Source organism: Chiloscyllium punctatum, chromosome 4 (genome assembly GCF_047496795.1).
Source record: "Chiloscyllium punctatum isolate Juve2018m chromosome 4, sChiPun1.3, whole genome shotgun sequence".
NCBI classification, from domain to species: Eukaryota; Metazoa; Chordata; class Chondrichthyes; order Orectolobiformes; family Hemiscylliidae; genus Chiloscyllium; species Chiloscyllium punctatum.
Window position 1 is genome coordinate 8975881 of NC_092742.1, and position 20215 is coordinate 8996095.

The 20215-nt window shown below is 45.6% G+C and overlaps 1 protein-coding gene across 1 annotated transcript in view; it reads left to right on the forward strand.

Moving 5' to 3' along the window:
* Positions 1-4656: 4656 nt before the first annotated feature.
* LOC140476061 (uncharacterized protein C14orf132) overlaps positions 4657-20215 on the forward strand; it is a 90321-nt gene continuing 74762 nt past the window's right edge. The window contains exon 1 of the mRNA XM_072568038.1: positions 4657-5070. Within this exon, the coding sequence (XP_072424139.1) occupies positions 5044-5070 (27 nt within the window). The 5' untranslated portion in view covers positions 4657-5043. The remainder of the gene's footprint in view (positions 5071-20215) is intronic.

The window sequence follows — 20215 nt, forward strand, 5'->3', positions numbered from 1 at the left end:
CTAGAAAATTCCTACAGGATTAGAGAGGGTTAATGCAGGAAGGATGTTCCCAATGACCAGGGAATCCAGAACTGGGGCTCACAGTCCTAAGGATTTAGGGCAGGCCATTTCAGACTGGGATGAGGAGAAATGTCTTCACCCAGAGAGTGGGGAGCCTGGGGAATTCACAGAAAGCATTTGAGACCAAAATATTGAATGCCTTCATAAGGAGTTAGATATCGTTCTTGGGATTAGAGGGATAAAAGGAAATATAGAGAGAGTGAGAACAAGAAACTGAGATGGATGATCAGCCACGACCATCTTGAATGGCAAACAGTCTGGAAGGGCTGAATGGCCTCCTCCTGTATTCTATGTTCTTATGACACCAGTAGGAACTCTCCATGGTCTTGTTCAAACTGTGCCATGGGACCTTTAGCCAGAACTTAGCCTCATCCAGAAAAGATGACACCTCTGACCGTGTAGCACTACTATGGGTCTTGTGTTCGATTCTGTAGAGTGCGATTTCAGCTCGCAACATTCCTGACTCAGGGATTACCCAGTGCAGCACAGGAAGCATAAAGACTGCAGAGAGTTCATTCCCATCTCTAATTTAGCACTCAACGTTGGAGAGGTCACATGATAGGACAGTGTAAGCTCTCTTCTGGGATTCAACTAAATTATTGCATTGAACCTAGTGTGTAAGCTGACCATCTTGGTGGTTACGACTGCTGTGTTATTCTTTGCTGACATTAGGGCATCAGTGCCACTACTTGTTGCCCATTCCTAATTGTCCTTGAACTGAGCAGCTTGTTAGGGTATTTCAGAGGGCACTTCAAAGTTACCCATGTTACCATGGGTCTGAAATGCCACGGGTTGTGGTGGGAATTGAACTCTTACCTCTCTGCTTTAGTAGCCTAGCAATATTACTATTATTCCATCAATTCCTCAGGCTGTATCCCTGCTCAAACCATCAGCCTATATTCCCCTAAACCCAGTTGTGATGTTGGACCAAGGTACACAGGGAGAGTCCTGAAGATGTTTACAGCATGGCACACAGGCCAGCTCAGAATGATCGTGTTATTATTAACAACTACATCTTTTGCCATGTCCAACCTTCCTCCCCTCAGCAACCTGAATCAGAAGCTCCCTGGACCGTCTGATTTGCTGCCGGGTTCACCTGGATCGTTCTCCAAGCAGATATCATTAAAGCCAGAGCTTATCAGCAACAACTTGCATTGATATAGCCCCATTCATGTCGTGAAGCATTCCAAGGTGACAAGCGGGAGCATTATCAGTCCAAATGTGACATGGAAGTGAGCAAAAGGCATGAACAGACAGGAACACTTTGAAGAGAGAATTCCAGAAGCCGGGAAGCAAGAGCAGAGGGAAATGGTCACCAATGGTGAATTGATTTATAACAGGCACGTTCACAGTGCCACAATTAGAGGAAGGAGAGTTGTTATTACAGGGATAGAGCCGGGTGAGGCTGTGGAGAAATTTGAACACGATAGGAGTTTTAATGAGGTGGAGATAGTTATGCCAACTTCCAATTCACTGAACAAACAGGCTAATTGTCATTTATCTACACATCTGCACTGAAGGACAAATGGGATGAATGGTTGAGGAGAGGGGGAGCAAATTGGAGTTTATCAGTGACTCTAACCTCAGGACTGAGTTCAAATAGGCTCAGCGATTCCCGCTGTGGGGGTGGGGAAGCTAAATTATGAAAGGTAGCCTTTTCCTTAGAACAGCTAATGTTGGTCAATAAGGAATTAACCTTCCTGTTAAAATAGACAAAGGTGCACAAAGAGACTGAAAATACAAGAGAAAGAGCTGGAAACACTCAGTAGGTTTGTTAACATTGAGAGAGAGAGAGAGAGCAAGGCAGAAGCTGATTCAAATTCCTGGTCAATGACCTTTGACTCTTCAGTCACAGTACTAACCCTCCAAGATCTCTAATTGCAGCCTCTCAAGCATCTCCAATTTTAATCTCTCCATCTCAGGTCTCAGCTGCTTGGGACCTAAGCTCCAACATTCCCTCTGCAAATCCCTTTGCCTCTGTGTCTCTCTCTCTTGATCCCCCTTTAAGACACTCCTTAAAACTGATTGTGAACGAACTGAACAAAGAATGTTACAGCACAGGAACAGGCCCTTCAGCCCACCAAGACTGTGCTGAGACCTGAAGCCTTTCTAAACTAAAAACCTTTTGCCTCTGTGCTGTTTGTATCCATCTATCCCCTCCCTGTTCATGTAACTGTCAAGGTGTCTCTTAAACATTGTCATTGTATCCACCTCCACCAACTCTGCGAGTAGTGCATTCCAGGCACTTACCATCCTCTGTCTAAAAAACACCCATCTGTCACATCTCCTATAACTTCCCCTTTTACCTTAAACCTATGTCCCTTAATTAATGGCATTTCTACTCCTGGGAAAAAGATTCTGACTATCCATTCTATCCACGCTTCTCATAATTTTGTAAACCTGCATCAGACTGACCTTCATCCTTTGAAGACTAAGTGAAAACAAACCAAGTCTGTCCAATCTCTCCTCATAGCTAATACTCTCCAAACCAGGCAAAATCCTGGTAAACCCTTTCCATACCCTCTGCAAAGCCTCCGGAATGTTCTGGTAGTATGATGACCATAACTGTACATAATATTCCAAACGTGGCCTAACTAAAGTTTTAAACAGCTGCAACATGTCTTGCCAATTTTTATACTCTATGCCTCAACCAATGAAGGCAAAGATTCCATATGCCTTCTTGACCACTTTATCCACTTGTCTTGCCCCTTTCAAGGGAATCTGGACCAGTGTGCCTGGATTCTTCTATATGTAGATGCTTTTAGGGATTCTGCCTTTTCTCGTATGCATCCCTCCCACATTAGGTCTCCTATAATTCATCACCTTGCATTTGTCTGGATTATACTCCATCTACCATTTCTCTGCCTTAATCTCCAGCCTATCTACATTCTGCTGTATCCTCTGGCAATCCTCCTCCCTATCCACAGCTCCGCAAATGTTCGTGTCATCCGCAAGCTTACTAATCAGGTCCCCTACATTCTCCTCCAAATATATTTCCAAGCAACAGGGCTCCCACCACAGATCTCCTGGCAGATAAGCACCCTTCCATTACTACTCTGTTTCTGACTGAGCCAGTTCTGTATCCATCTTACCCTCTCACTGCAGATCCCACATGACATCACCTTCTGTACCAGCCTGCCATGAGGGACCTTGTCAAAAGCCTTGCTAAAGTCCATATGGACAACATCCACAGCACTACCGTCATCAATCATCTTCACCCACTTCCACATAAAGCTCAATCACATTTGTGAGACTTGACCTTCCCTGCACAAAGCCCCATGTGGCCTGTAGTTAATATATTTTTCCAAATGTAAGTAAATTCCAGTCCCAAAGAATCTTCTCTGAAATTCTGAGCCATGATCTAAGGCTTGCTGGCTGTCACTTCCTCGATTATCCCTGTTGTTCTTCTTAAAGAAAAGACCAACATTGGCTATTCAAATGTTTGGTCACCTGTTGCAACTTTTAAAAATTCTATTCAATAATGGGGTAGGGGCTGGACCCAGCGTTTATTACCCATCCCCAGTTGCCCCTTGAGAAGGTGGGGGTGAGCTGCCTTCTTGAACTGCTGCAGTCCATGTTCTGTAGGTAGACCCACAATGTCCCTCAGGGAGGGAATTTCAAGATTCTGACCCAGTGACAGTAAAGGAACAGCGATATATTTCCAAGTCAGGATGGTGAGTGGCTTGGAGGGGAACTTGCAGGGGGTGGTGCTCCCATGTATCTGCTGCCCTTGTCCTTTTAGATGGAAGTGGCCGTGGGTTTGGAAGGTGCTGTCTGAGGATCTTTGGTGAATTTCTGCAGTGCATCTTGTAGATAGTACACACTGCTGTTACTGAGTGTCGGTGGTGGAGGGAGGGGATGCTTGTAGATATGGTGGCAGTCAAACTGCTGCTTTGTACTGGATGGTGTCAAGCTTCTTGAGTGTTGTTGGAGCTGCCCCGCTCCAGGCAAGTGGGGAGGATTCCATCACACTCCTGACTTGTGCCTTGTGATGGTGGACAGGCTTTGGGAGTCAGGAGGTAAGTTACTTGCTGCAGTATTCCCAGCCTCTGACCTGCTCCTGTGTGTGTCTCACTGTCAACTTTTGTTGGATGGTGAACAACCTTGAGGGTGTTGAAGTTGCTATTTAAATTCAGGTTGTTGTTGAGAATTGGACAAGATTGGCAGAAGTTCAAAGGGACAAAGAGAACTCTGGGTGTGATAACATCAAAATGCTGGAGATCGCAGCTGGTCAGGCAGTACCCATGGAGAGCGAGCCAGCTAACGTTTGGAGTCGAGATGAATATTAGATATTTTTGGAGGAGAGATGGTCATGTTTTAAATGTTAATATAAAAGCAAAAAGCAACTGAGACTGGGATGACAAGAATATATTTCTGTATGCTTCCAGCATCTTCTGTTGTTAATTGAGATTTCTGGCAACTTACATTTTATTTTCTGTTTCCCAATGAGGATGGATCTGATTTCCAAGGGTGAGGCATACAGAGGACCCCTTTAAGAAACAGAAACTAGTTTATGTCCTGGTTTATAGGCCCTTTGTTGCTAAGGGAATGTTGCCCTGGTAACTAAATACAAGACTCATGACAGCTTGAGCAGATGAAAACAGCACCACATGATTGCTGCCTGCCATGGTCTCTCTCAGTCTGCTCTAAATAAGGGTTATTTAGAGATTCGTGCTGGAGGAACAAAGCTGTTCCTAAAGCTTGGTCCAGGAACCTTGGCGGACAGCTTAGTGCAGAAAGCAGCTGCATTCGGAAACCCATCCCGGCTGGGAGCTGTCCATAAGGGGAGGGAGTCACTTGCTACTGAGCGGGCGAGTGTGTGTGTGAGAGAGAGAGAGAGAGAGAGACAGAGAGACAGAGAGAGACAAAGGGATGCTGTCAGAGAGCCGTTGGTGCTGAAACAGAGAGACTGCCAGGGAAACGCGATTGATCAGAGCCTGCGACTGTCAACTTTCGAATATTGGAGCACTCCAGTAACCAACCATGGATCTCTCGTTCATGGCTGCACAGGTAAAGCCTTTAACAAATAAAATGAAATAACCTCCTAAAGATAAGATTCGAACGTGATTATCTTTGCCCCCACCTTTTACGTTTTTTTTATTGGAAGTGTTAAGCAACCAATAAAAAAACAATGGTTTCCTGGCGAGGAAGCAAGGGGATAGATTTTGAAATCCAGGCCATTTGTTGAATGATTGTAATTCACTGCAAAAAACAAAGGGTTTCTTTCACTGCTCTCCCTGTGAATGTTAAAGACAGTTTCTGTCGCCTGGCAGTAATGATGGGCACTGTTGTATATTAAAACCCTAGTGCCTTGCCTCACTCTTCAATCTAAATGAAGTAGGGCATGGTCCTCAACTGGAGCTTTGTTGAGTTTTTCAGTTTGCTATTTCAGACCCTTTCTGTAACCTCCTCCCCACCCCCCCACCCCCGACTCCCTTATATTTCTCACAAAATGATTTCTTTCTGCAGCCTCTGGTTATGAACCTTACACCTTAAATTTCCTCTCCCCCTTCCTCCTCCACTGACCAGTTGTCTTCAGATATTCTTCTGAGGGATTGGACTCATTGGCACTGCCCCCCACCCCACCCCATCCAGTCGCTTCCTATCTCCCTCTTGTTGATGTCCAGGGTGTGAGGAAGGGAGGGTGAGGCAGGGGGTTTGTGGGCCGACTGTATTTGGGGAGAGAAGACCCGGGGCAAGTTACAATCCCAACACTCCATACTCTGTGAAAGGGGCCAATGGGGCTTAAGGACACAGTGAAACCCGCCGGGCAGTGCATTGCCTAGGATGGCGAGTCGGAAAAGAGGGATGGTCCCGAGATGTGGGGCTGGGAAAGACAGACAGTCCCTGGATATGGGGCTGAGAAAGGCAGACTCCCAGGATGTGGGACTGGGAAAGATGGACACTCCCAGGATGTGGGTCTAGGAAAGACAAATATTCCCAGGATGTGGGTCTGAGAAAGAGAGGGATTCCTGGAATGTGGGGCCAGGAAATATGGATGATCCCAGAACTGATTTTCTTCCTATGTTATTTTCCAGTCTTGTTGGTGGTGATGGTCATGATAGTGATGATAGCGATAAGGGATTGATAACATTGTGATGTCATGTAGTCATCTCGGTGATTGTGGTGATGGTGGTGAAGGTGATAATGTTGACAGTGACCGTGCTGGTGGTGCTGATGGTGATGGTGATGTCAGTGGTGTTGTTCATGGTGGTGATGGTGATAATGGTGGTCTTGGTAGTAATGGTGGTACTGGTGGTAATGGTGATGGAAGTGTTGGCTGTTTTGATGGTAGTGCTAGCAATGGTTTTGCCATGTGAAGATAGGCAGTCCCACATATCAGTAATGGTTCTGGAAAGGTGATAGCCACTTCAGTTTCCCCTCCCCCTCTGAAGCCTCATCGATACCACCATACTGGGGTTATAGGTTTGAGAAGGCTGCAGGAGGGAAGCAGTGGGTTCTGTATGAAGTCCCATCCCTTTCGTCCTCCACATCCTTCAAATGGTGTCACATGTGGGATCAATAAGTGCCTGGAGTGAGGGAGGGGCTGGTCACATCTGTAAAGTGCATGAGTCCAAAGAGTCTGAAGTGCAATAGGGAGGGGTCTGTCTGAAGACTGTGCATTTGGCTTACTGAGCTGCTTTTGTGTCTCTGCGTTGTGCTCATTCTCTCAATCAATCAATCAATCAATCACACAAATGTGATAAAGTGAATATGATTGTTTTGTAATTTGTTGCTTCATCAATCATAAAAACGCTCACGAGCAAATCAGGCCATAATTAGAGCAATCTGCCGACCTCTCACCTTTCTGGTTGAGGGAACAGGCCTTAACTTCAGGCTTGTTGCTATGGAGACTGGGAATGGAGGTCAGGTTGGAAGGGTCAACTGTGCCCCACATGACCTGCAACCTCCCCATCCCCCACCATGCCGACACGATGCCATTGGTCAGTCCTCGTGGTTCCCCGCCCTACAGTCTGTCCATTATTTACTAGAATGAATCTGAACTTTCCCAATCCACATCCCTGGAACTTTGGTCAATAATTAAACTAACGGCACAAAGAACACCAAGGAGGTCACTGTTTTTGTTTTAAGGATTTCTTTCTCCATTGCACAGTATTAAAATGTCAACTGCAAGAGAAACTGAGCCCTCGTTGGGTGTGGGTACCCTCACTGGGAGGGACGAGTCCCATCTCGTGCCTGAAACGATGTTGTGGAGGGAGGGGAGTACGGCAGGGAAGTGGGAGGGTGAGGATGAGGTGAGAGGGTTAGGGGAGGGGCTGGGCAGACAGGTTATGATAGAGGGGAAAGGGGGGGGTTGACTGGGGTTAGGGAGAGGAGAGGGAAAGGGGAGTGGGGTTAGGGAGAGAGGAAGGCGAGGGGAGTGGGGTTAGGGAGAGGGAAAGGCGAGGGGAGTGGGGTTAGGGAAAGGGGAAGGCAAGGGGAGTGGGGTTAGGGGAGGGGGAAGGGGAGTGGGGTTAGGGGAGAAGGGAAGGGGAGTGGGGTTAGGGGGGAAGGTGAGGGGAGTGGGGTTAGGGGAGAGGGGAAGGGGAAGGGGAGTGGGGTTAGGGGAGAGGGGAAGGGGAGGGGAGTGGGGTTCGGGGAGAGGGGAAGGGGAGGGGAGTGCGGTTGGGGAGGGGAGAAAGGGAGGGGAGTGGGGTTAGGGAAGAAGGGAAGGGGAGGGGAGTGGGGTTCGGGGAGAGGGGAAGGGGAGGGGAGTGGGGTTAGGGAAGAAGGGAAGGGGAGGGGAGTGGGGTTAGGGGAGGGGGAAGGGGAAGGGGAGTGGGGTTAGGGGAGGGGGAAGGGGAAGGGGAGTGGGGTTAGAGGAGAGGGGAAAGGGAGGGGAGTGGGGTTAGGGGAGAGGGGAAGGGGAAGGGGAGTGGGGTCAGGGAGAGGGGAAGGCGAGGGGAGTGGGGTTAGGGGAGGGGGAAGGGGAGTGGGGTGAGGGGAGAGAGGAAGGGGAGTGGGGTTAGGGGAGAGGGGAAGGGGAGGGGGGTGGGGTTAGGGGAGGGGAGAAAGGGAGGTGAGTGGGGTTAGGGGAGAGGGGTAGGGGAGGGGAGTGGGGTTAGAGGAGAGGGGAAAGGGAGGGGAGTGCGGTTAGGGGAGAGGGGAAGGGGAAGAGGAGTGGGGTTAGGGAGAGGGGAAGGGGAGGGGAGTGGGGTTAGGGAAAGGGGAAGGCAAGGGGAGTGGGGTTAGGGGAGGGGGAAGGGGAGTGGGGTGAGGGGAGAGGGGAAGGGGAAGGGGAGTGGGGTTAGGGGAGACGGGTAGGGGAGGGGAGTGGGGTTAGAGGAGGGGAGAAAGGGAGGTGAGTGGGGTTAGGGAAGAGGGGAAGGGGAGGGGAGTGGGATTGGGTGTGGGATTAGGGAGGGCGAAGGGAGGGGAGTGGGTTTTGGTGAAATGGGAAAGGGACAGGGCGCTGGGGTTAGGGAGAGAGGAAAGGGGAGTGGAGAAAGGGAGGGGGGAGGAGGGAAGGGGAGTGGGATTAGGGAGGGTGTAGGGCGGGAAGGGGTGGGGTTAGGGAGAGGGGAAGGGGAAGGGAAGTGTGGTTAGGCAGAGGAAGGGAAGTGGGGTTAGGGAGAGGGAAGGGGAGTGGGTTTAGGGAGTGATGAGGGGGAAGGGGAGTGGGGTTACTGAGGGGGAGAGAGTAGGGGAATGGGACTGGGAAGATTGGAGAGTGTGGGGAGTGGTATTGGGGGAGAGGGGACAGGGCAGGGGAACTGAGTTGCCATCATTGAACAGAATTCCCGTCACTCCCCAGAATTCCTTGATCAATTCGGGAAATCCCTGAAATTCCAAGTGATTCTTGGCAGGAAGCTTCCTCAACAGTGAGACGTTGGTATCACTGGCATAGCCAGAGTTTGTTGTTTGTCCCTAATTGCCCTCAAAAGGGATGGTGGAGCTAAATGAGTCCCTTGCTTGGCTACTTCAAAGTTAATTAAAGATCACTAACATGGCTGTGTTTATAAAGCCATCCAGACGCCAGGCTGACTAAGGTCAAGAGGGTTTCTCCTTGTGAGGCCATTGGTGAATCAGAATGGGTTTTTACCACATTCCTACACATCATCATTACTGTTACTGGATCGTTCCAGAACTATTTAAGAAAGGTCTGTGGTAGAATTTGAATTTGTGTCTCCATGATATTCGTTAAGGATCCTGGATATTCAGTAAGGATCGCTGGGTATTCAGTAAGGGTCCCTGGATATTCAGTAAGGATCCCTTGATATTCAGTAAGGGTCCTGGATATTCAGTAAGGATCCTGGATATTCAGTAAGGATCCCTTGATATTCAGTAAGGGTCATGGATATTCAGTAAGGGTCCTGGATATTCAGTAACGATTCTGGATATTCAGTGAGGATCCTGGATATTCAGTAAGGGTCATGGATATTCAGTAAGGGTCCTGGATATTCAGTAAGGATCCCTGGATATTTAGTAAGGATCCCTGGATATTCAGTAAGGGTCCTGGATATTCAGTAAGGGTCCTGGGTATTCAGTAAGGATCCCTGGATATTTAGTAAGGATCCCTGGATATTCAGTGAGGATCCTGGATATTCAGTAAGGATCCTGGATATTCAGTGAGGATCCTGGATATTCAGTAAGGATCCTGGATATTCAGTAAGGATCCTGGATATTCAGTGAGGATCCCTGGTTATTCAGTAAGGGTCCCTGGATATTCAGTGAGGATCCTGGATATTCAGTAAGGATCCCTGGTTATTCAGTAAGGGTCCCTGGATATTCAGTAAGGATCCTGGATATTCAGTAAGGGTCCTGGATATTCAGTAAGGATCCTGGATATTCAGTAAGGGTCCCTGGATATTCAGTGAGGATCCTGGATATTCAGTAAGGATCCCTGGTTATTCAGTAAGGGTCCCTGGATATTCAGTAAGGATCCTGGATATTCAGTAAGGGTCCTGGATATTCAGTAAGGATCCTGGATATTCAGTAAGGGTCCTGGATATTCAGTAAGGATCCCTGGATATTCGGTAGGGGTCCTGGATATTCAGTAAGGATCCCTGGATATTCAGTAAGGGTCCCTGGATATTCAGTGAGGATCCCTGGATATTCAGTAAGGATCCTGGATATTCAGTGAGGATCCTGGATATTCAGTAAGGATCCCTGGATATTCAGTGAGGATCCTGGATATTCAGTGAGGATCCCTGGATATTCAGTAAGGATCCTGGATATTCAGTATGGGTCATGGATATTCAGTAAGGGTCCTGGATATTCAGTAAAGATCACTGGATATTTAGTAAGGATCCCTGGATATTCAGTAAGGGTCCTGGATATTCAGTGAGGATCCTGGATATTCAGTGAGGATCCCTGGATATTCAGTAAGGATCCCTGGATATTCAGTGAGGATCCTGGATATTCAGTAAGGGTCATGGATATTCAGTAAGGATCCCTTGATTTTCAGTAAGGATCCCTGGATATTCAGTGAGGATCCTGGATATTCAGTGAGGAACCTGGATATTCAGTAAGGGTCATGGATATTCAGTAAGGGTCATGGATATTCAGCAAGGATCGCTGGATATTCAGTAAGGATCCTGGATATTCAGTAAGGGTCCTGGGATATTCAGTAAGGATCCCTGGATATTCAGTAAGGATCCCTGGATATTCAGTGAGGATCCTGGATATTCAGTAAGGGTCCCTGGATATTCAGTAAGGGTCCTGGGTATTCAGTAAGGATCCTGGATATTCAGTAAGGATCCCTGGATAATCAGTAAGGATCCCTGGATATTCAGTATGGATCCTGGATATTCAGTAAGGATCCCTGGGTATTCAGTAAGGATCCCTGGATATTCAGTAAGGGTCCTAGATATTCAGTAAGGATCCTGGATATTCAGTAAAGGTCCTGGGTATTCAGTAAGGATCCCTGGATATTCAGTATGGATCCTGGATATTCAGTAAGGGTCATGGATATTCAGTAAGGGTCATGGATATTCAGCAAGGATCGCTGGATATTCAGTAAGGATCCTGGATATTCAGTAAGGGTCCTGGATATTCAGTAAGGATCCCTGGATATTCAGTAAGGATCCCTGGATATTCAGTGAGGATCCTGGATATTCAGTAAGGGTCCCTGGATATTCAGTAAGGGTCCTGGGTATTCAGTAAGGATCCTGGATATTCAGTAAGGATCCCTGGATAATCAGTAAGGATCCCTGGATATTCAGTATGGATCCTGGATATTCAGTAAGGATCCCTGGGTATTCAGTAAGGGTCCCTGGATATTCAGTGAGGATCCTGGATATTCAGTAAGGACCCTGGATATTCAGTAAGGATCCCTTGATATTCAGCAAGGATCCTGGATATTCAGTAAGGATCCTGGTTATTCAGTAAGGGTCCTGGATATTCAGTAAGGGTCCCTGGATAATCAGTACGGGTCCTGGATATTCAGTAAGGATCCCTGGGTATTCAGTAAGGGTCCTGGATATTCAGTAAGGATCCCTGGGTATTCAATAAGGATCCTGCATAATCAGTGAGGATCCTGGATATTCAGTAAGGGTCCTGGATATTCAGTAAGGATCCCTGGGTATTCAGTAAGGGTCCTGGATATTCAGTAAGGATCCCTGGGTATTCAGTAAGGGTCCTGGATATTCAGTAAGGATCCCTGGGTATTCAATAAGGATCCTGCATAATCAGTGAGGATCCTGGATATTCAGTAAGGGTCCTGGATATTCAGTAAGGATCCCTGGGTATTCAGTAAGGGTCCTGGATATTCAGTAAGGATCCCTGGGTATTTAGTAAGGGTCCTGGATATTCAGTAAGGGTCCTGGATATTCAGTAAGGATCCTGGATATTCACTAAGGGTCCTGGGTATTCATTAAGTATCCCTGGATATTCAGTAAGCATCCTGGATATTCAGTAAGGGTCCTGGATATTCAGTAAGGATCCCAGGATATTTAGTAAGGATCCTGGATATTCAGTAAGGGTCCTGGATATTCAGTCAGGATTCCTGGATATTCATTAAGGGTCCTGGTTATTCAGTAAGGGTGCTGGATCTTCAGTAAGGAACCTGGATATTCAGTAAGGATCCCTGGATATTCAGTAAGGATCGCTGGATATTCAGTAAGGGTCCCTGGATATTCAGTAAGCATCCTGGATATTCAGTAAGGGTCCTGGATATTCAGTAAGGATTCTGGATATTCAGTAAGTATTCCTGGATATTCAGTAAGGGTCCCTGGATATTCAGTAAGTATCCCTGGATCTTAAGTAAGGATCCTGGATATTCAGTAAGGATCCCTGGATATTCAGTAAGGATCCCTGGATATTCAGTGAGGATCCTGGATATTCAGTAAGGGTCATGGATATTCAGTAAGGATCCCTTGATTTTCAGTAAGGATCCCTGGATATTCAGTGAGGATCCTGGATATTCAGTAAGGGTCATGGATATTCTGTAAGGATCGCTGGATATTCAGTGAGGATGCTGGATATTCAGTGAGGATCTCTGGATATTCAGTAAGGGTCCTGGGTATTCAGTGAGGATCCTGGATATTCAGTAGGGTTCCCTGGATAATCAGTAAGGATCCCTGGATATTCAGTAAGGATCCTGGATATTCAGTAAGGATCCCTGGGTATTCACTAAGGATCCCTGGATATTCAGTAAGGGTCCTAGATATTCAGTAAGGATCCCTGGATATTCAGTAAGGATCCTGGATATTCAGTAAGGATCCCTGGGTATTCAATAAGGATCCTGCATATTCAGTGCGGATCCTGGATATTCAGTAAGGGTCCTGGATATTCAGTAAGGATCCCTGGGTATTCAGTAAGGATCCTGGATATTCAGTAAGGGTCCTGGATATTCAGTAAGGGTCCTGGGTATTCAGTAAGTAACCCTGGATATTCAGTAAGCATCCTGGATATTCAGTAAGGGTCCTGGATATTCAGTAAGGGTCTTGGATATTCAGATAGGATTCCTGGATATTCAGTAAGGGTCCTGGATATTCAGTAAGGGTGCTGGATCTTCAGTAAGGAACCTGGATATTCAGTAAGGATCCCTGGATATTCAGTAAGGATCGCTGGATATTCAGTAAGGGTCCCTGGATATTCAGTAAGCATCCTGGATATTCAGTAAGGGTCCTGGATATTCAGTAAGGATTCTGGATATTCAGTAAGGCTCCTGTATATTCAGTAAGTATTTCTGGATATTCAGTAAGGGTCCCTGGATATTCAGTAAGTATCCCTGGATCTTAAGTAAGGATTCTGGATATTCAGTAAGGGTCCTGGATATTCAGTAAGGATCTCTGGATATTCAGTAAGTGTCTCTGGATATTCAGTAAGGATCCCTGGATATTCAGTAAGGATCCTGGATATTCAGTAGGTATACTGGATATTCAGTAAGGATCCTGGATATTCAGTAAGGATCCTGGATATTCAGTAGGTATACTGGATATTCAGTAAGGATCCCTGGATATTCAGTAAGGATCTCTGGATATTCAGTATGGGTGCTGGATCTTAAGTAAGGATCCTGGATATTCAGTATGGATCCTGGATATTCAGTAAGGATCCCTGGGTATTCAGTAAGGATCTCTGGATATTCAGTAAGTGTCTCTGGATATTCAGTAAGGATCCCTGGATATTCAGTAAGGATCCTGGATATTCAGTAGGTATACTGGATATTCAGTAAGGATCCCTGGATATTCAGTAAGGATCTCTGGATATTCAGTAAGGGTGCTGGATCTTCAGTAAGGATCCTGGATATTCAGTAAGGATCCCTGGATATTCAGTAAGGATCCCTGGATATTCAGTAAGGGTGCTGGATCTTCAGTAAGGATCCTGGAATATCAGTAACGATCCTGGATATTCAGTAAGGGTCCTGGATATTCAGTAAGGATCCCTGGATATTCAGTAAGGATCCTGGATATTCAGTAAGGATCCCTGGATATTCAGTAAGGGTCCTGGATATTCAGTCACGATCCTGGATATTCAGTAAGGGTCCTGGATATTCAGTAAGGATCCTGGATATTCACTAAGGGTCCTGGGTATTCATTAAGTATCCCTGGATATTCAGTAAGCATCCTGGATATTCAGTAAGGGTCCTGGATATTCAGTAAGGATCCCAGGATATTTAGTAAGGATCCTGGATATTCAGTAAGGGTGCTGGATCTTCAGTAAGGATCCTGGAATATCAGTAACGATCCTGGATATTCAGTAAGGGTCCTGGATATTCAGTAAGGATCCCTGGATATTCAGTAAGGATCCTGGATATTCAGTAAGGATCCCTGGATATTCAGTAAGGGTCCTGGATATTCAGTCACGATCCTGGATATTCAGTAAGGGTCCTGGATATTCAGTAAGGATCCTGGATATTCACTAAGGGTCCTGGGTATTCATTAAGTATCCCTGGATATTCAGTAAGCATCCTGGATATTCAGTAAGGGTCCTGGATATTCAGTAAGGATCCCAGGATATTTAGTAAGGATCCTGGATATTCAGTAAGGGTCCTGGATATTCAGTAAGGATTCCTGGATATTCATTAAGGGTCCTGGTTATTCAGTAAGGGTGCTGGATCTTCAGTAAGGAACCTGGATATTCAGTAAGGATCCCTGGATATTCAGTAAGGATCGCTGGATATTCAGTAAGGGTCCCTGGATATTCAGTAAGCATCCTGGATATTCAGTAAGGGTCCTGGATATTCAGTAAGGATTCTGGATATTCAGTAAGTATTCCTGGATATTCAGTAAGGGTCCCTGGATATTCAGTAAGTATCCCTGGATCTTAAGTAAGGATCCTGGATATTCAGTAAGGATCCCTGGATATTCAGTAAGGATCCCTGGATATTCAGTGAGGATCCTGGATATTCAGTAAGGGTCATGGATATTCAGTAAGGATCCCTTGATTTTCAGTAAGGATCCCTGGATATTCAGTGAGGATCCTGGATATTCAGTAAGGGTCATGGATATTCTGTAAGGATCGCTGGATATTCAGTGAGGATGCTGGATATTCAGTGAGGATCCTGGATATTCAGTAAGGATCCCTGGATATTCAGTAAGGGTCCTGGGTATTCAGTGAGGATCCTGGATATTCAGTAGGGTTCCCTGGATAATCAGTAAGGATCCCTGGATATTCAGTAAGGATCCTGGATATTCAGTAAGGATCCCTGGGTATTCACTAAGGATCCCTGGATATTCAGTAAGGGTCCTAGATATTCAGTAAGGATCCCTGGATATTCAGTAAGGATCCTGGATATTCAGTAAGGATCCCTGGGTATTCAATAAGGATCCTGCATATTCAGTGCGGATCCTGGATATTCAGTAAGGGTCCTGGATATTCAGTAAGGATCCCTGGGTATTCAGTAAGGATCCTGGATATTCAGTAAGAGTCCTGGATATTCAGTAAGGGTCCTGGGTATTCAGTAAGTAACCCTGGATATTCAGTAAGCATCCTGGATATTCAGTAAGGGTCCTGGATATTCAGTAAGGGTCTTGGATATTCAGATAGGATTCCTGGATATTCAGTAAGGGTCCTGGATATTCAGTAAGGGCGCTGGATCTTCAGTAAGGAACCTGGATATTCAGTAAGGATCCCTGGATATTCAGTAAGGATCGCTGGATATTCAGTAAGGGTCCCTGGATATTCAGTAAGCATCCTGGATATTCAGTAAGGGTCCTGGATATTCAGTAAGGATTCTGGATATTCAGTAAGGCTCCTGTATATTCAGTAAGTATTTCTGGATATTCAGTAAGGGTCCCTGGATATTCAGTAAGTATCCCTGGATCTTAAGTAAGGATTCTGGATATTCAGTAAGGGTCCTGGATATTCAGTAAGGATCTCTGGATATTCAGTAAGTGTCTCTGGATATTCAGTAAGGATCCCTGGATATTCAGTAAGGATCTCTGGATATTCAGTAAGGGTGCTGGATCTTCAGTAAGGATCCTGGATATTCAGTAAGGATCCCTGGATATTCAGTAAGGATCCCTGGATATTCAGTAAGGGTGCTGGATCTTCAGTAAGGATCCTGGAATATCAGTAACGATCCTGGATATTCAGTAAGGGTCCTGGATATTCAGTAAGGATCCCTGGATATTCAGTAAGGATCCTGGATATTCAGTAAGGATCCCTGGATATTCAGTAAGGGTCCTGGATATTCAGTCACGATCCTGGATATTCAGTAAGGGTCCTGGATATTCAGTAAGGATCCTGGATATTCACTAAGGGTCCTGGGTATTCATTAAGTATCCCTGGATATTCAGTAAGCATCCTGGATATTCAGTAAGGGTCCTGGATATTCAGTAAGGATCCCAGGATATTTAGTAAGGATCCTGGATATTCAGTAAGGGTGCTGGATCTTCAGTAAGGATCCTGGAATATCAGTAACGATCCTGGATATTCAGTAAGGGTCCTGGATATTCAGTAAGGATCCCTGGATATTCAGTAAGGATCCTGGATATTCAGTAAGGATCCCTGGATATTCAGTAAGGGTCCTGGATATTCAGTCACGATCCTGGATATTCAGTAAGGGTCCTGGATATTCAGTAAGGATCCTGGATATTCACTAAGGGTCCTGGGTATTCATTAAGTATCCCTGGATATTCAGTAAGCATCCTGGATATTCAGTAAGGGTCCTGGATATTCAGTAAGGATCCCAGGATATTTAGTAAGGATCCTGGATATTCAGTAAGGGTCCTGGATATTCAGTAAGGATTCCTGGATATTCATTAAGGGTCCTGGTTATTCAGTAAGGGTGCTGGATCTTCAGTAAGGAACCTGGATATTCAGTAAGGATCCCTGGATATTCAGTAAGGATCGCTGGATATTCAGTAAGGGTCCCTGGATATTCAGTAAGCATCCTGGATATTCAGTAAGGGTCCTGGATATTCAGTAAGGATTCTGGATATTCAGTAAGTATTCCTGGATATTCAGTAAGGGTCCCTGGATATTCAGTAAGTATCCCTGGATCTTAAGTAAGGATCCTGGATATTCAGTAAGGATCCCTGGATATTCAGTAAGGATCCCTGGATATTCAGTGAGGATCCTGGATATTCAGTAAGGGTCATGGATATTCAGTAAGGATCCCTTGATTTTCAGTAAGGATCCCTGGATATTCAGTGAGGATCCTGGATATTCAGTAAGGGTCATGGATATTCTGTAAGGATCGCTGGATATTCAGTGAGGATGCTGGATATTCAGTGAGGATCCTGGATATTCAGTAAGGATCCCTGGATATTCAGTAAGGGTCCTGGGTATTCAGTGAGGATCCTGGATATTCAGTAGGGTTCCCTGGATAATCAGTAAGGATCCCTGGATATTCAGTAAGGATCCTGGATATTCAGTAAGGATCCCTGGGTATTCACTAAGGATCCCTGGATATTCAGTAAGGGTCCTAGATATTCAGTAAGGATCCCTGGATATTCAGTAAGGATCCTGGATATTCAGTAAGGATCCCTGGGTATTCAATAAGGATCCTGCATATTCAGTGCGGATCCTGGATATTCAGTAAGGGTCCTGGATATTCAGTAAGGATCCCTGGGTATTCAGTAAGGATCCTGGATATTCAGTAAGGGTCCTGGATATTCAGTAAGGGTCCTGGGTATTCAGTAAGTAACCCTGGATATTCAGTAAGCATCCTGGATATTCAGTAAGGGTCCTGGATATTCAGTAAGGGTCTTGGATATTCAGATAGGATTCCTGGATATTCAGTAAGGGTCCTGGATATTCAGTAAGGGTGCTGGATCTTCAGTAAGGAACCTGGATATTCAGTAAGGATCCCTGGATATTCAGTAAGGATCGCTGGATATTCAGTAAGGGTCCCTGGATATTCAGTAAGCATCCTGGATATTCAGTAAGGGTCCTGGATATTCAGTAAGGATTCTGGATATTCAGTAAGGCTCCTGTATATTCAGTAAGTATTTCTGGATATTCAGTAAGGGTCCCTGGATATTCAGTAAGTATCCCTGGATCTTAAGTAAGGATTCTGGATATTCAGTAAGGGTCCTGGATATTCAGTAAGGATCTCTGGATATTCAGTAAGTGTCTCTGGATATTCAGTAAGGATCCCTGGATATTCAGTAAGGATCCTGGATATTCAGTAGGTATACTGGATATTCAGTAAGGATCCTGGATATTCAGTAAGGATCCTGGATATTCAGTAGGTATACTGGATATTCAGTAAGGATCCCAGGATATTCAGTAAGGATCTCTGGATATTCAGTATGGGTGCTGGATCTTAAGTAAGGATCCTGGATATTCAGTATGGATCCTGGATATTCAGTAAGGATCCCTGGGTATTCAGTAAGGATCTCTGGATATTCAGTAAGTGTCTCTGGATATTCAGTAAGGATCCCTGGATATTCAGTAAGGATCCTGGATATTCAGTAGGTATACTGGATATTCAGTAAGGATCCCTGGATATTCAGTAAGGATCTCTGGATATTCAGTAAGGGTGCTGGATCTTCAGTAAGGATCCTGGATATTCAGTAAGGATCCCTGGATATTCAGTAAGGATCCCTGGATATTCAGTAAGGGTGCTGGATCTTCAGTAAGGATCCTGGATATTCAGTCAGGGTCCTGGATATTCAGTAAGGGTCCCTGGATATTCAGTAAGGATCCTGGATATTCAGTAAGGATCTCTGGATATTTAGTAGGGATCCCTGGATATTCAGTAAGGGTCCTTGGATATTCAGTAAGGGTCCCTGGATATTCAGTAAGGATCCTGGATATTCAGTAAGGATCTCTGGATATTTAGTAGGGATCCCTGGATATTCAGTAAGGATCCTGGATATTCAGTAAGGATCTCTGGATATTTAGTAGGGATCCCTGGATATTCAGTATGGGTCCTTGGATATTCAGTAAGGATCCCTGGATACTTAGTAGGGATCCCTGTATATTCAGTATGGGTCCTTGGATATTCAGTAAGGATCCCTGGATATTCAGTAACGATCCTGGATATTCAGTAAGGGTCCTGGATATTCAGTAAGGATCCCTGGATATTCAGTAAGGATCCTGGATATTCAGTAAGGATCCCTGGATATTCAGTAAGGGTCCTGGATATTCAGTCACGATCCTGGATATTCAGTAAGGATCCCTGGGTATTCAGTAAGGATCTCTGGATATTCAGTAAGGGTCCCTGGATATTCAGTAAGGATCCCTGGGTATTCAGTAAGGATCTCTGGATATTCAGTAAGGATCCCTGGATATTCAGTAAGGGTCCTGGATATTCAGTAAGGATCCCTGGATATTCAGTAAGGATCCTGGATATTCAGTAAGGATCTCTGGATATTCAGTAAGGATCCCTGGATATTTTGTAGGGATCCCTGGGTATTCAGTTAGTGTCCTGGGTATTCAGTAAGAATCCAGGGGTGCTTCCAAAGCAATTGAAATTCTGGTTAACTTTGAGTAACCATTGGCCTCAGAGTGACCCCGTCAAGTTCCCACTCCACTATTTTACATCTTATCCCCATTATCCCGGGAGGCTGGCCATTCAGCCCAGCACGGCAATGCTAGTGTTTATATTCCATGTAAATGTCTTCCCATTCTATTGTTTTGTTTCCTGACTGTAACCTGCTCACTCTCTTGAGGAGAGGGTAGTTGGAAAGGAAGGATTTACCTTTACATTGGAGATAAACAATTTCACCAATGTAACTTTGATCCAAGTATTCTGGTGTTTTGACAGAGTGGGAAATGATGTGCTTGAGGCTCTTTTGGACATTGGCAGATATGATATTGTGGGGATAACTGAGACGTGGCTTCAAGTGGACAGGGCCCAGGAAATGAATATTCAAGGCTACACGTGCTATCGTAAGGACAGACTGACGGGCAGAGGGGGTGGGGTGGTCATGTTGGTAAGGGAGGATATTCAGTCCCTTGCACGGGGCGGGTGACCTAGAATTAGGGGATGTAGAGTCAGTGTGGATAGAAATTCTAAGGGTAAAAAGACCCTCTTGGGAGTTATCTACAGGCCCCCAAACAGTCGTCTGGATGTCAGATGTGAGTTGAATCAGGAGCTGAAATTGGCCTGTCGCAAAGCTGTTACTACAGTTGTTATGGGGGATTTTAACATGCAGGTAGACTGGGAGTATCAGGAAGGTATTGGACCTCAAGAAAGAGACTTTGTGGAGTGCCTCTGAGATGGATTCTTAGAGCAGCTGGTGCGGGAGACGACCAGGGAGAAGGCAATTCTGGATCTGGTGTTGTGTAACGAACCAGAATTGATCAGGGACCTCGA